A 17,511-nucleotide genomic window follows, 5' to 3' on the forward strand; every position below is an offset into this window, starting at 1 on the left:
TCTTCCCCCCCCCCCCCGCCATGTGTATGAAGTTCCTTTGCTTGTATTACTAGTTTTCAATATGCTTTCTACATATTTATCTCTTCTCTCTCAAGTAGAGCAAATTGGTTGTCAACTTCTGCTTTTGCAGTTATTATTCAGTGTCCCCAGTGCAAAGGAGTAGTCCCAGTCTCATTTTGAGACTCCAGTCCTCAGGGGCAGAACTCTTCCCAGGTGCACCTCCTATTCTATGTGCCCTTATCAGCCTCCATGAACTCCACCCCCGTCAGTCTATTGCCCTGTCTCCCCTTACCCTTCAACCCCTGCTGACATCTCATCTACATATGACTTCCTCTTGGCCCAGAAAAATTATATGAAAACATTTCACAAAATAAAAAGCCAATTATCTGACATACCACTGCAAAACTTTTTAAAAGTCTATCAAAATCCATTTGTTAGCTACCTAAAGTTTTTATTTAGAGACTAAAGCAAAATGTCAAATTTTAGGACTATGTCCTTGATATTACAAAAATAAATGAACAGCTACTTCTCCTTTCCTTAGTCAATGTTTTAACTTTGGAAAGTGGAAAGTTTGCCATGGTCCCAGTACTCTGGGTAGTAAGAATATGATAGTTTTTTCTCTAAGAGTACTGTTGTTTGCGCTACAGAAAACATATCTAGTGAATAATTCCTGGTGGGGAAAAAAAAATCACGTTTTTGTGAACCAGGATTTAAACACAACAGGAAAACGATTTATGCTTTTAAAGTTAAGATTTTACTCTTTGGCTACAGCGGGTTTAACTGTCATTGTTCTCTGCTGGTCAAGTATCATATTCTGATTCACACACGTGTCAGACAGCATTGAGCTCCACATTTTTCACACATACAAGCCCATTTAATCATCATAGCAACCCTGTGAGGAAAGTAGTACTCCCATTTTACAGATGAGGAAATGAGGTCCAGAAAGGTAAAATAATCCGCCTAATCTAACAATCTAAAAATGCCCGAGCTAGAATTTGAATCCAGGCCAATGAAGCGATCTCCTTTTACGCTAGATTTACCTCTGAAATAGTTTTGCCCCAGGCATAAGTACCATCTTCAGGTCTGCCTCCATTTGGATAAATCCAGACTCGTTTTGCATTGGGCTGCTTATACAGCCTGCTCTGAATGAGTGCTATACGTTTAGTTTCAACTGTAGAATTTCTTTTGGATTGCAGTTCTTGAACTGCAGAAAGGTGCTCCTGGTAAGAAAAGCCCAGAGAATTGCCTGGTTAGTATGTTTATGAAGGATGTGATGAAAACAGAAATACCTTATAATTTTAAATTATATTTTAAAAATTCTAGGAAGTGCATTACCCTCTCCTGTCACGGAATCTTCTTAAATCCCCCTTGCTTCCATGAGTCATCAAAGGTAGTAAGAACCATTAGAGTAATAATAATAAGGCATTTATTTTGGCAAAACACTTAACTTTCATTTATAATTTGGAGAAATGAATAGAGATGTGTTTTTGGATTTCTGTGTGGTGTTTCTCCTACTGAGCAATTTCTCTGCATCTAACAAATGAGTTTTTGATTAGAATCACAACATCATTTTCTTTAACCAAGAAATGCTTCAGGGAATGTGCATGACTGTTGTTTGAGTCTTTACTCTCTGTCTTTTAAAATACAGCAACCACCCTTATACTTTGCCAGATCCCTGCCAGGCAGCTTTTCATCCCACTTCAAGCATGTCCTAGTTCAATGCTTTGCATTCATTCCCTGGTCAGTGATTTATCCTTCTCAGCTTGGCAAGAAGTCATATTTCTAGCAATGTCAATTTCTTTTTTTCTAGTAACCTTGACTTGGGCACACGCCTAAGATTTAGATTGAACACATTTCACGATTTGAGAAACCCTATTAAATAAGAACATATCATTTTGATGAAAAACTTCACAAAGCAAAAAGTTTTCCCAGGTCTCTATCCCCAGTCCTCTCTCAACAGCTGACCTTTCTCTTCTCGACTTTTTTTATGTCTGGCAATCCTGACTGATTAACCAATTGGACTGAAACTGCTTTTTGAATTCCTCACTTCTGAATGTCTCCATTGCAATTAGTATTTTGCTCCTTGCTCTTTTTACATATTGAGACATACCCTTAGGAGTGATGAGCAATGAAGCCATAAGGCTCAACTTGACTACACTTATTATAATTACCTTTGTACATATCCACTGGGCCTTTTTCTCTTCTTTGCTAAGGTCATAATTTCTGGTCTCCATTCAAACAAAACAGACTTTCTTATGAGCTGTCTGTCTTTTAGATAACTACTCTCCAAATGCCAACTCAATGCTTGGCATATGCTTATGTGGTCATAACAGACCAGATGCTGAGGATATATTAATAGCGTAATTTTAAAATTCAATACTATACTTTTAAAACCTTATTAAAGAGGCAGTCTTTAATGTCTGGAGTCCTGAAGAACGCACCTCTGTATGTCTTATGAGCTCCATGAGTTTAATTTCCTCTTGAGTCTTCTCGGTCCATCCTCCTTCCATCACTACCGGCTGCACAGGGTTTTTGTTGGGAACCATGGCGGCTGGCTGACATGCTGCTACTCGCCGCCCTGGGGAAAGAAGTCCCTGGTAATGTTGTTTCCAAAGATGGGCTTTCAGATTTTAAATAAATTGGTTTGGCATTCTACGCATAAATCATTCCACTTGGGAGCATAGGCTAAAATACTAAATATATCATAAAAGCAAAGATGCCTAAGGTAATAATATCTAACAATGCTTCTTCATATGGGAGCTTGAGGTTTCAAACAGCCAGGATATGCATATTCACTGTACAGATGGAAAAGAAAGATAACATGCTGACTTCCACACTGGCCCCAGCCTCTCATGCACGATATGGTTCAGTGGTAATTTAGTCAAATAGAATCCATGACCTATATAGCCCATCATCTCTTCCAGTCATGGAACATATGTTTTGTTCTCTTCACTAATAATAAGCCTTTCCCCAACAATTAGCTTAGCAGCCTGGGGATTAAGTACTTCTAAAATAATATTAACCCAAGAGACAGAAGGCCTTTTTTTCCATCTAATAATACCCGCAAGCACGATTAGTTTCTGACACCTCTGCTGTGCCCTTTAGGTTGTTAAAAAGCTGTGGTAAGAGAAAATATTTGTTGGAATACTGTACTCCAAAGAATAATAGGCATAATTTAATAAGTGTGTTGATTTGAACATATGCATTCTTTTAACTAGTAGTCCACTTAAAATTGTTATAAAAGAGATTTAAAAATCCTAATTATCAAATTGTTTTCTTTTTCTATGTTGAAGATAAACTCATACTGAGTCTTATACTGATCTCTAAACTTTTTAAGTACAAATAATGCTTCCTCTTGCATGTTCTTTCTAGAAACTTATGTTGAACACTAGCTATCAGTCAGGCTTTGCACTAGATAATGCAAATACAAACATGCTCAAGATTTAGTCCTGTCTCAAGTTTGGTGGGTAAGGCAGATATCAAGGAAATGATTATACCAATAATTGATTGCAACTGTGCTGCACCAGAGAAGTGCATTTATATAAAAGTATGTAACACTAAGCTCAGTGCTTAGTCTCAACTGCCAGAGAAGGCTTCTCTGAGAAAGTAACATTTAGGTGGATAAAATAATAGAAATTCTAACACAAAGTTGGGTTTTAATTTTGTTGCCAAGGGAGTCTTAATGTGCAGATTCTCAGACCATGACCATAAACAAAACTCTTTGAAAATAATTTAGTATTTGCAGAGAATAAAGCATTCGTGTTCTTGTAAGCTCAAGTTTGTGGAAACAGATCCAGCAATAAAAATAAATGGCAGCAATGACTTTTCAGAGAAACCAGAATTCTATATACCCAATAAGCATTCTATGCAATTTATGGATGTGGAGAAAATATAATTGAACCAGTCAGCCAATGAATTACAGTGGCAATGCCATTAGGTTACATGATTTGGAGAAGACCACAGTGGTACGAGAAAAATACATAACGCAAATTTACGCAAATATAGTTTTTAGCCTACTCTATTCATAAAGTGGAGACAACATTAATTTATGATACATAAGTATTTTATTTATAGTGCCTTTTGAACACTAAAACTTTGCTCAACTAAAGAGAGCCCAGCAATAGTTTATCATTTACACTCTTAAGAGCCAGGATTTGAATGTAGGAAAAGAGCAAAACCATTATGCATTATTTGTTTTTTGTCAACTTGCTTCTAATGGTCTCTAAAAAAAACTAATGCATTTGCACTATAATTTTCATAGAGACATAAATTCATCACAAAAGGTTTTGGTTCGGGAAAAGATGTTCATAACAAACTATTATTTATGTAGGTAAGAATACAAATTGAAACCAGGCAAAATGTATTGATTAAATTATTTTTATTTTCTTATTACATTTCCCATATATCCTATTTTATTTCATATGATATATGGGGAAAGTAATGATAATAGCTAACAATTAGTGGGGAAATCTAGAAAACATGAGTGCTTTGCTGTTCTTTCAGACTATAAATCTCACCTGTACAGATCCCCCATACCCCTCCCCTGATTAGAGGCCCACACTGTTTCAGCATTATCTATGGCTGGGAGGGTAAGTCAACCTCATTTGAGGTTTTAGTTGGCAAATCCATTTAGCTCTCACACTAAATAAAATGCTCCATCGTTGTCTTTATATGTAACAAAGATGATACTTTGGCCTAATCTGCCATTTCTTAGTTTCATTGATCAGTTTTTAAGACCCCAAGTCAGAAAATGGGCTGCCTTCACAGGAACCTTTATTCTAATACTTATTGAGTATTTATTATGTGCTATGCATGCAGTAAATACTTGACATCTGTTACTTAATCATAAAAACCCTACAAAGTTATTACTAGCATCGTGATTAATATTAGCAATGACCATACTTATAAATGAAATGTAAAGTCAGTTTAGCATAGTACTTTATACATAGCATATGCTTAATAAACATGTGTCGCATTTACCAATGGCTATAATAATGGAAAATAATCTACTTAGCCACTATTTATACCTCTCATACTTCCTCTTTCATCCAATCCTCAAGAAGCTCATTATCCAACAGGGACTGCAGTTAACTGAACTTTGACTTGTTCTTATTTATCTTCCTAAGCCCAACAACTAGAAAAGCCTGTCCTCAGAGTAGGTATTTTATAAGCATGCATTGAATTTACATTTAATAGCAGAAAATATAACAGTTTGTCAGTAGAGACAAGATTTATCTTAGCACTAAATTCTAAGAGAAATTTCATTAATGGATTCCTCCATAATGGACACCATCTGACCAAACAGACTATTGTCAAGCATGATATTGTAGATGATACCAACTGAACTTTAAACGCTTTTTTTAGTACTTAATTATAATAAAAGCTGAAGACATGATACAAAATCAGCATACAGTAAAGGCAGCTCTGCCAGGTGCCATTTTTAGTATGTTGCTTTTTATTGATTTAATTTGATATAGGAATAGACCTTAGAAAACTCAGTGGAGTGAATGGTTGAAATTCCAACCATTCTTTAATTCAGTCATTCTACAACTATTCACAGAACAAACAGGAAGGGTGTAGAATTTATAATGTATCATAGGGAAGACAGTCACATGACCAGGTAATAATATTAATGTGATAACAGTTATCACAGGGGAAGTTCAAGGTGTGATAAACCACATTATTCCTGACATGGAAAAGGAAGTCTTTTAGGAAGAACAATGAGTAAGCTGAAAAGTATATAATGAGTTCAAGCAATCCAAGAGGACAAGAGAGAGAGAAATTTGAGGCAGAAGAAACTAAACTGTTCCACAAGCCCAGAGTTAAGAAAGTGCCTGATACATCTGGAGGACTGAAAAACAGTCCAACTGGTGGAGTGGAGTGGACAAGGAAAGAGAGAAACTCACACAGAACCAGATGGTGCAAGGCGACATTAAGGAGTTTCATCGTCCTAAAGATAATAAGGAGCTTTGAAAGGTTTTATGCCTGGAGCACCATGACACCTTTGTATTTTTGCCTGAGCACTCCAGATTCAGAACATTGTCATTAGCATAGAATAGAAACTACTGTCAAGACTGGAAGCAGGGAGACAAGTTACAAAGCTGTTCCAGTAATCCAAAGAATAGATGACAATAGCTTGAATTTAGATAATACAGTTGGGGATTAAGACAGAATTCATTTGAGATAAATTTAATAGATTAGAAGCCACCAGACTTACTGATACTTGCTTGGAGAAAGTGAGAGACGGGGAGATGCCAAGGATGACTCCCAGGTTTCTAAGATGGAACACCTGGGCAGATGGTGGTGGCATCCACTGCTCGAAGAAATGAAGTGGTAGTAATTGGAGTGGTGGTAACATGATAACTTTAGTTTTGGACACGCTTATGGGATATTCAAGTGAAAATGACTGGTAGTTGAAGCAGTAGAGGTTATCGGTCATAATAGAGGCTTTTCATTTAGACCCAATAATTCTTTTGGTAAGAACTGAACAGTAGTCATCTCAATCCAGAGCTCCGTCTTGTGCATTTACAAGTAGCCGCGTTGCTTATCGAAATAAAATTCACATGCTTTCAACAATACACAGTGCACATCCTTAGGAGTTGAAATCCTGTTATAGAAATCACGGAGCCTGAAATGTATTCCTTTCCACACTAAAGTCCACAATACACTACTTCTCTCCAAAGAACCATATGATATTTCAAGTGCTAGGAATAGTATAAGGTCCAGAACCTAAGATTCATTGACAAAGAGAATGAAAGAGGAGAACAAACATTGCCAATTGATCACTTTGACTATGAATAGCATAATTTTGTGCTGCCTAACAAGAAAAAAAGAAGCCCTTCTGAGATAGTGACATTGACCTTTGAAGAATTTAGTATTTCCTCACTCAAATTATTGAAAAAAACAAACATACAAAACAACAACAAAAAACAAAACACTTCGTCCCCAGTAATTCCCAAAGAATAGACAGCAAGTTTTGTTTAAGACCTAATTTCAAAGCCCACAAAATGTCAGTTCAGCAACTGTTTCAATCCCACCATAGGGGTTATATGACCCAGGCAGTCTCCTAATTTTAAAAATTTGCCTATAATTCATGTGATATTCATTTTAATATAAAGATTACAAATATACAATCAGTACTAGAAGATACATTATTAGGTTTTAGACTGGCTCAAGTGACTTTTGTGGCACAATATTTATGGTACTCAGTTAAACATCTGGTATCTAATAGTAGGAAAAAACTACCAGTAAATTGGGGTTACATTTAGAAATAAATACGATGATACTTGATTTAGTTCATACTGACCTTTTAACTGCCTCATTTTGTGTTTCATGGTGTCTAGATCAGCCAAAATTTTGTCCTTTCTTAGCCAGTTCTGTTTTTCTAATTTTTCTACTTTCTGCAAAGCTAGAAAAAATACATGATATTTTATCCTGCATTGTGTTATCAACAGTAATTTATCATGCAAGCCAATAATTTATAAAGAACTTTCTGCTGCAAGAAAGAGATTCAATTAGAAATAAGTAATTAAAAGGTAAGGGTCATTAAAAGAAACCTCATTTGAAAGATGACAGGGCTTAAGGCATTTCTTTATGGAATGGAGAGGGGGGGGAGAAAAGAAGAACCGTGCTGTTTTATTACATAGATTTACCATATGCAATAGCCATATTTCATTTTCCACCTCCACAAACTATTTGGAGGTGATGAAAGCCTTGCTTGGAACCATTCATTTTTTAAACATCCACCTACTGCCTAAAGGGTGCAATTCTTAAAAATGAAAATGTGCAGACAGGTCGTCTTCAGTGTGAATTAAACTCATTTGTTATTTTCTAATGTATACCATTATTCTCAGTCTTATAGACCAAGGATCTCTTTATCAACTAAATTAGACATTTTTCCATGCAGAATACTCCATTCCAGTAAGAAAAAACAGGCGACTGTGCAAATAAAGGAGCATAGCTATCCTTGTGCACATGTTAATTGATGGACCTCCTGTTCTGTGCATAAATGTGATGTTATTATGTTGACATTGTACACATTTAATTCTTTTCTTATGGTGGCATAAAATTTATTTCTCTTTCTTTTATACACTTGCTTGAAAGCAAGCAAAAACAAAAAACTTACCATATGGAGATAGAAATGGTTCACCACAAGATACCCAGATGGCAATGGGATTTCTGAGGATGAGGGTGAGCAAAGACTTATCTACACCATCCAAACTATCAGATGTCACAGACTTTGGAAATAATGTGGTTTTCTCTTTTGTTCTTGGGTTTTCTAGGAAACAAATGACACATTTACCACTGCACAATGGATAAATTTGCCTCCTAAGTTCATTTGTTTATTCAAAAGATTTCCTTTCTTATTAATGACTTGATTTAAATAGGCGATACCTAATCAGATGCAAACACATAAATTTGACCAGAAACTTCATATGCAATCAAATAATTTAAACTACTCTGATTGTAAATATACTTTTAGATTCCTTTTTTACACTTTACCTAGTTGTGACAGAAATCTGAGGTGGCTAACCAAAATAGCTACTCTGAAAAGGAATAAAATAAAAATATTAGAAAACTAAGGAAAGGGGGAAAGCCTTTCTAGGCTAAAGCCAGAGATAAAATGCTTCAGTGTCCTCATCTTTCAAATGAATAATAGTATCTATCTCATTCTGCTGTTAGGAAGATTAAAAGGAAAAATAAAAGAGGAAAGTGCTTAGAATAAATAGTGTTCAGTCTAATTAATTGGACAAGTATCCAAAAAAATGCTAGATAATATTTTTATTATTAAATGGATATGAAAATCACAGTGTTTCCATTTGCTAGAGGTAAAGCACAGTTTGGCTTCTGAGCATTCCAGTGGCCCAAGCAAAGAGGAAAACACAATATCAAGGTTCATATGGCCCACACAGAGTCATAAATTCTTCAGAAGATACAACTTTCCTGGTTCCTGAGATCTGAGATAAATTTATTTCAGGGTTTTCCTAAAGGGGTTGTGAGAGAGCAAACAGTGTCCTACAATAGAAATGAGCAATATTCAGAACTTCTAACATGCTGGGCATGTCACTAAGACCTCTGCATGCATTATCACATGTAATTCTCAGAATGATACTCTGGGGCAGGTCCATTCTTTTTTTTACAATGTAACTGAGGTTTAGTCACATAGATAAGTAGCAGCAGAGCCAGGATTAGAAACCAGGCCATATACCTCCAGAACCTGTGCCCATAACCACCATCTCCATAATAAACATGATACTGAGTTTTTGACTGATGCCTGTTTTTTTTAAAGTCCCTCAACACAAACTGATGGCATAACATAAGCCACAATTCAGGATCCTCTAGATCCTGATAACCTCTAGAATACAGAGGGGAAAGGATGGCCACACCCTTTAGTAGTCCAGCATGAATAACATTACTTCTGGACTTAATTTAAATACAAAATTAAAAGAAGAGCCTTTGAGATTATAATATGCCAGAACCTAGAGATCAGATATCTATATGCCAAGTAAAGGCCAAACTAAATGCTTTAATGATCATCTAGGCATTAAAAGGTCACATAATTAATTTTAAAAACTCATTAGAAAACAGGACAAATAATATCATTATGAAATAATAGAAAAAAATATATACTGGTCTTTGTCACAAGTTCCTGGCAGAGAGCTTCTAAATTTCTTGTAATTTTCTAAGTGATTCTTTTTGTCTTTGATCCTGGTTCCTGATGCAGAGCTCCTAAATCCTTTGGAATTTCTTGGATGATAGCAGTATCTTGTTTTCTAATGACAGACTCTTGGATGAAGGCTGGTCACCAGAAAGACCAAGCAATGATTAGAACCGTGGAATTTTCCACCCCACTCTCATTCCCGAAAGAGGGAAGAGAGGCTGGAAATGGAATTAGTGGACAATTATGCCTACATGATGAATTCTCCATAAAAATGCCAAAAGTACAAGATTTGGAGACTTTCTGGGTTGGTAAACACATGGAGCTGGTAAGAGAGGAGTGGCAGGCTTAGAGAGAACATGGAAGTTCCGGGCTCCTTCCCACATACCTTATCTTATTCATCTCTTCCACCTGGATGCTTATCTGTATCCTTTATCACATCCTTTCATAATAAACCAGTAGACAGTATGTACACATTTCCTTGAGTTCTGTGAGCTGCTCTAGCAAATTAATCAAACTGAAGGAATATTTAAACATGGGAATTTCCAATTTAAGCCAATTGATCAGAAACACAGGTCTGGATATCTGAAGTGAGAGGTGGTGGGGGCGCAGTCTGTGGGACTAAGCTCTTAACCTGTGGGATCTGATACTATATCTAGGTAGATAGTGGCAGAATTGACTTAAATTATAGGACATCCAGCTGGTGTTGCAGAATTGCTTGGTGTGTGGGGGGGAAACCACACATCAGGTGTCAGAAGTGTGAATGTGATAAGAATGTGAGAATAAAGAGACACACAGGAGGAAAAGTGGGTTTTTCCTACTCAATCCTATATACGATAATGATAGCTACTATTCACTGGATGTTTAGTCAACATCAACCAGGCACTATTCTAAGTGACATACACATTTATATATAAATTCCTATTCATATATACTCTTATGAATACATATTCATACCTATGAGACCAAATGAGTATACATTTACATGACTATCAGTGTAAAATTTGTAAAATGAGGCAACTGAGGTACAAGAGTTTAAACAACTTGCCCAAGATCATTCAGCTAGCAAGTGACAGATCTAGAATCTGAATCCTGGTATTCTGACTCCAAAACTCAAGTTCTTAAGCTTTAAATGATGACTCTCAGTATAACAATGGAAAGCTGAGATTACTCTGGTGAATCACTGTGAGCAAGACTCATTTTCATTTAGCAAACTGTTGCTGGGGACATAGTTTGTCCCTGTCCTCAAGTTGTACATAGTTAAATCAGACACACAAAGATGTAAACAGATGATTATAACACAATGTGCTAGGAGCTGCAATACAGGTGCTTTCACTGGAGCTTCTGAGAGTTTAGAGAAGCAGTGGAGATGGGCAGGGGCAGGTTAGGGCAGCTGGTGGGCAACACCTCTTGCACTGATCAAACCCCACTTTCTTAAGTGGTCTCCAGTCGGTTCTGGTTTCAAATTTAATAACAAAGCTGCTCATAAAGTAGCTAAACTGTCAAACATATTTTATAAATTTGAGGCAATTTATTGACTGTTTTGGTGCTGACACCAAATTGATATTCTTTTAAAAAATGTTTCTTGTTATTCTTCAAGGTAAAAGCAATATGAGAACCTCACATGAGAGTAGCTTTCTGTGATTTTATAATTGTAGAAGGGCTGACTGAATCAAAGAACCACATTTAACGTTTTTACGATAAAAATAGGGAGAATCAGCTAAATCCTGATTTGTATAATATAACCAACCTTTCATACTTTTAATAGTTGCTTCTTTTGTCCCAACAGAGGCTGCCTCTTTCTTTGGTTCCTCAGCGTTTCTCTGGATGAAAGATTCATCCAGAGCCCATAAAACCAAGTCACGTAAGGAAAGGACTGTGGTTCCATCTTTGGTATAAACTTTGGATGCTGCTCTGGCAAGACCAAGTTGCTCCGTACATTCTGTAAGAAGCTTAATAACAAAGAGTATAAGGAAATGATTAGAGAAGAAAGGGATAGAGCTGGGAATAATTGTGAAGAGCTTCTTATTTTAGAAATTTGAGAAAATCCTTTAATTTGGGGAAATGGAAAGGTGAATAACTACTGATTTGATCTTTGAGTAGAGATAATTTTTTATATTAGATTGTCTGATATAACCTCACAAAATTAGTCTTTACTCAAGCTGTGAAAATCAGCTCCAAAAATTTAACACAGCAGCTGATATATTTAATCATGAACCAGTTAATATATTTTATCATCAGAGTATTTATTTTCTAATAAGTGTTCAACTTAGAGATCCACTTTCAATTTTGTTGCTTTATAAGGTATAAAATAGTAACACTTCACATTGATGAACTGCTTTAAAATGAATGAGTAGTTGACTTTCAAGCCCAAACTGAAACATGTTATTACTTCCATTTTGTGGATAGGAAAACAGGCTGAAATGTTAACATTTTTGCCCAAAACTACAGAATACAGCTGTGGAGCTCAGGGTGAATATTGAAGTTGCTAACTTTTGTGCCTTGCTTGGTTTGCTGAACAATATCTTAATAAAAAAGCCACTTGTATTCAACCAAAAAGGTGAGTGAATGAGTAGGTATGTACTTGTGTGTTTGCAAGGAGGTCTCCAGGGTAACTCCATATCATATTTAACATTGCTTGTAAAATATGCTGTTAAAGGCACTGCCCAGAATATATAGACAAGATAATCACCAAGCAATGGAAGGACAAAGCTGGGTTTGGGCCTTTTGAACTCTCCTTCCTTCCCGTGACTATAAGGAGGAGCCTCTATGACAGTAACCACATATTCCTTCCTAACACAACTCTTGCTTCTCCAATTTGAGAATGAAGTGAAATAAGCTGTCAACAAATAAGTGCTCATTTTTTCCAAATGATAAATGAGGTAGTGTCTCTTGGCAAATTCAAATAACATACAATTTGAAGGTAGAATGGGAAGGAAGGCAAAAAACAAACAAACAAACAAACAAACAAACAAAGGAATTCTGTCTATCACAAGAGTGAAGAAACTCTGGTAGCTTTATCTTCCCCCTGCTTTTGTACATCTTTGCTCTGGACCCAGTCTAAAAACCATATTCTGATTTCTCATTTTTCTGAGTCTGTATCCAGAGAAGTACAATAAAAAAGAATATCTTTAAGAAAACCGAGATCTTGATCTCATCAGCTTAAATTAGTGAAACTGGCCAGGGACATTTATCATTCAATCCCATTGCGTTCTTCTTGTCAGAAGAATCACTATTATCATTACCTCTGAGGATGCAAGAAACATTTAAGTGATAGCCACTTACTGTGGGGAATGTTTCAGCAACAATTAACTTTCCATTTCGAAATCCATCTCCATTTTTGTATGCAATTATTTTCACTGCCTTCTGGTGCATAGCTGCTAGACCACCATGAGATACAACTTGTGTGCAGGTCTTCATCCGTAAAGATAATAGACGTTCTTCATAATAACTTAGCGTTTTCTCAGCCTCATAAGAAGATAAATCAGCCTGATTAAAACAAAACAAAACAAAACAAAACAAAACAGAGGTTTAGTTTACTCAAGCTTTTTCTTTTAGTTTCTGTTACTTTGGTATATTTCAATCTCTTAATTTAATAAATATCTGCATATACATGTGTGTGGTATCTAAGTTTTGAAATGCTTACTCCATATGCTATAGGTCTTGGATATCACAGTGAGAAGAACATTGAGTCAGAATTCAGTTCTCTTCCCAGCCCTGTCATGGAGTCCTTAGGTGACTTTAGGCCTCTGGTTTGTGTTTCTGGGCTTCTCCTGTTTTCTATTTTGCCTTCTCCTGTGACAGGAGCTGGGGAAGAAGGATGCCAGGGCCAGAGAAAGCCTGGGGTTGAAGTGATGGGATGCTGGCACTACGGATATCCTCTTGATCTTTAACTTGAGGATGGTCCCATCCCGTGGTGGCAGGCTGAAAAAGGGGGAGGGGAATGAGTGCAGTCTTAGCCACATGTGTAGGTTAGGCTTTTGGCTTATTGCAGCAAAGACAAGAAGGGCAGAAAGGATTACTCAACACTCCACAAGTCAAGAGAGGTAAGAGGGAGGCTAAGGGAAGTCTCCCTGAGTGGCTCTCAAGCTTCCATATTTACTAAGCATACATTCCGGGAAACATTGTGCAGCGGGCTACGTGGCAATAAGAACTTATAGAAAGCATGCAGAACCCAAGACTACAAAAGAGCAGATGCAGAAAGCAGGGTGGAGAACAAGATAAGATATTCCATAGTAACATGGTCTAAGGAATTCATGAGCACAGGCAGGACCCAACCTTAACTAGATACCCACCCGCTGTTTTCTCTGCAAGGCCGAAAAGCAGTGTTCTGCTTTGCGGTGGGTTGCCTATGATCTCCTAACCCAGAACATAGGTATTTGATTTCCCATAACACCATAATGAGGGTGGTAAATATCACACTTCACCTTTCTCTTTCAAACCCTACTCAGGATGCTGCTTTGAGGGAAAAATTCTGTTTGAGATGCTGTAACATTGGGGATTCTTTCCAATCAGCTCACCACCACCCCCTTAACCCCACCATCATTAAAGCAAAGCCAAATGCCTTCAGACTTCCCCAGAGGACTTCTTTTCTCCATCAGAGTTACTGTTGCACTTAATGCTTATTGCAACTCTTCATGTCCCCTCCAGATGGAGGGTGTCCCCTCCACCCTGCACTGTGTATCTGGTTTAGGGGAAAGAGGAAAGATATCTGGAAATGGACCTGGCAAGCCCCAGAGAGCACACCCAAGTTAGAAGGCTTCTCTTAGGAATTGCTTCTTTTTATATAGGTGTGTAAGTTCCCCTTAGGACATCTTACTCTAAACTTGAAGGAGGGGACTTTTTAAATGGTGCCATTTTAAATTAAGATCACAGGAAAGCGGCAGAGATTTTTTTTTTCTCCACAAGCTATAAATAGTATTAGACATGGATGCATGAATTCAAGCATCCAACCTGAACAATCATTAACAACATGTCAAATTCCCCCTGAAATGTTCCATACTAGTAAAAAGTTTTCCCTGTGAATGTAGACAAAAAAGCTGCCCTGCTAAGTAAAGATTTGCAGTTACTTCCTCATTTAAAAGCAACACAGAGAGCAGTGGAAGGTGTCAGTAGATGATTAAAGCCGCAGAAGTGCCCAATTAACTTCAAAGAGTGTATCGAACTATTAATAGACAATGTATTTTAAATTACAATGGGGAAAAGGAAATCAATGCAGGTGGAATGGTAAAGGTGCATCAGAGGAAGATGAATTGGATGAGTGGAGATGAACTTGAGTGCAAGGCAGATAATGAATGCGTCAAAGTTTCTAAAGTGATGCCATACATGTATTAGCAGAGCTCAGGTCGTTACACACCTTTGCCACACTGATGACCTTGAAAGGCCCTCGTGAGAAGGGCTTCTGGGTCTTGAAGCCAGAGGCACAGAGGAATGGCAGCCCTGGAAGCGACTGCTTCAGCCCCTTCTCTGCTCTCATGGATCGTCCACACGCTAAGCAGAGCACAATTTTCCTCTTTCCAGTGGGTGAGAGATAATAGTATCCCTAAAAAAAGGAACAGAGATGTTTTTATGTAGGGGCATCTAAATTATTATAGCATTTTTGTAGAATACTTTACAATACGAATAAAGCATTTATATGATCTCCAAATGCTATATTTGAAATCTCAACATGAGTGAATGATTTTGCTCCCCAATAATTATATTAAAAAACATATTTCTAAATTCTATTTACTGAAAAAGACTAGAGGCAATGACAATTCAACATCAATGAGTATAACTTATGCCAAGAATCAGGGTTTCATGGAGGAATGGCCAGTTCCAGATGTGGGGCAAGAAATATATAAGATAAGCAAGTGATGTCCTGTAGTGCCTGGAAAGAAAAGAAGCCATCCAAGAGTAAAGGAGTCATGTTAAAAAGACACAAGAACCAACATGAAGAAGCCTCCACTGGCCCAACCTAGGACAATTGGGGAACAACAAAAAGAACCCTTTAGATATGTTTAAATATATAAGTCCCATGAGCTCATAATGATGCTAAAGATATAAGTAAATATAACAATTAAAAAACAACAAACACGTAAAAACAAAATTGCAGCTTATTGGAGTCCACTGGAAGTAAACTGTCACCAATTGATAACTCTGACAACTGGCCATTAGAAAGTGTGGCAGATTATTTGCAAACATGGCCACAATAAAACCTCCCCATCCTGGTCTGCATGTCCTTCTGAAATGTGATTTTGCTTCTCTTCCAGTCAAGAAATGTTTCTCTTTTTGTCTTTTCCTTGAATCTGAGCAACTCTGTGTGACTTGCTTTGGTCAACGTATCAGTAAATGTGATGATGCAAGCAGATGCCTAGGAAGTGTTTGCACATTGGAGCTGGTTCTCTTTTGGCTGCCACTGGAACCCTGAGACCACAATATGAACACACTTGAGCTAGCCTACTTAAGAAGCCTTGAGGAGAGTGAAGAACCCCAGCTAACTGCCTGCTAACCTCCAGATATGTGAGGGAGACCATCGTTAACCACCCAGTCCCCATAGAACCACCAACCTACTAATGTACCACGAGATGACTACATATTAGGGTCACATTAGTGACTTTGGGCAAGACCAGCAGAGCTGCTCCACTGAGCTCAGCCCAAATTATTGGCCAACAGAGCGAAAAAAAAATCGTTCTTAGTTTAAGCCACTAAGTTTTCAGGTTGTTTATTATACCACAATAGAGAAGTCAGATAGAAAGAATAAACATTTATTCTACCAACACTTACAAACTATATTTTTGGGTAGTCAAATACCTACTTGAAGAGGATGAACCTCGTTGAAATTCTTCCCTACATTAAAAATTTAGCTAATAGGGGCGCCTGGGTGGCTCAGACGGTTAAGCGGCCGGCTGACAGCTCAGGTCATGATCTCACAGTTTGTGAATTCAAGCCCTGTGTAGGGCTCTGTGCTGACAGCTCAGAACCTGGAGCCTGCTTTGGATTCTGTGTCTCCCCCCCTCTCTCTCTGTCCCTTCCCCACTCATATTCTGTCTTTCTCTTTCTTAAAAATAAACATTAAAGAAATAAAATAAAATAAAATAAAAAGTTCAGCTAATAAATGTTGGGAAAATGACAGAATTAAACAAAACTAACACCCCTTTTATTCTGAGAGAGAGAGAGAGAGAAAGCATGGAGCAACAGAGAGGGGAAGTGGGGAGGGGTGGAATCTTAAGCAGGCTCCACGCTCAGTGTTGAGGTCAATGCGGGGCTTGATGCCATGACCCTGGGATCATGATTTGAGCCAAAATCAAGAGTCAGACGCTCGATTGAGACACCCAGGCGCCCCTAATATTGACCCTTTGGAAACTCCTAATAACCGATTTAAGCAAAGATCACCAAAGAGTGACACTAGATGCAAAGTCATTGGGAGATTTGTTAAATGTGAGATTCGGTTGTGATCATGCCCACTGATACCCATTATCACTAAAAATGGAAAATCCAGAGATTGTACCCTTGCATAAATGGTCAATATGAAATACACAGTAAAGTCCATGACAATTCTTGTCAAAAAATATTGAACATAAATCTAATTACAACTTTAGCGTTAAATTACTTTTAAAGGAATCATGACAGAAACAAATATAAAAATGCCACAGAAGTAAACAGTCATATCCAAATAGGAGGCATCCTATAGGAAAATTCTAGATTCTACAACCAAAGGTCATATAAGGACCTTGTTTCAATCCTGACTCAGACCAAGCAACAATAAGAATAATTTTTTTAGGAGAACCTAGGAAATTTGATTAAGAACAGGGTACTTGATAGCCAAAATGTATTATTAATTTTGTTAGGCGTGATAATGGCATAATTAGGTA

At 37.3% G+C, this 17,511-nt stretch overlaps 1 protein-coding gene across 2 annotated transcripts in view; it reads right to left on the reverse strand.

Annotated features, from left to right (window-relative positions):
- DCDC1 (doublecortin domain containing 1) overlaps nucleotides 1-17,511 on the reverse strand; it is a 479,157-nt gene that overhangs the window by 24,939 nt on the left and 436,707 nt on the right. For both annotated transcript variants that reach the window (XM_042906361.1, XM_042906360.1), the window contains 7 exons: nucleotides 15,015-15,200; nucleotides 12,944-13,147; nucleotides 11,409-11,610; nucleotides 8,126-8,278; nucleotides 7,307-7,408; nucleotides 2,442-2,578; nucleotides 1,041-1,220 (listed from right to left, as the gene is read on the reverse strand). In XM_042906361.1, the coding sequence (XP_042762295.1) occupies nucleotides 1,041-1,220; nucleotides 2,442-2,578; nucleotides 7,307-7,408; nucleotides 8,126-8,278; nucleotides 11,409-11,610; nucleotides 12,944-13,147; nucleotides 15,015-15,200 (1,164 nt within the window). The remainder of the gene's footprint in view (nucleotides 1-1,040; nucleotides 1,221-2,441; nucleotides 2,579-7,306; nucleotides 7,409-8,125; nucleotides 8,279-11,408; nucleotides 11,611-12,943; nucleotides 13,148-15,014; nucleotides 15,201-17,511) is intronic.

This window comes from Panthera leo, chromosome D1, assembly GCF_018350215.1.
Source record: "Panthera leo isolate Ple1 chromosome D1, P.leo_Ple1_pat1.1, whole genome shotgun sequence".
Taxonomy (NCBI): Eukaryota; Metazoa; Chordata; class Mammalia; order Carnivora; family Felidae; genus Panthera; species Panthera leo.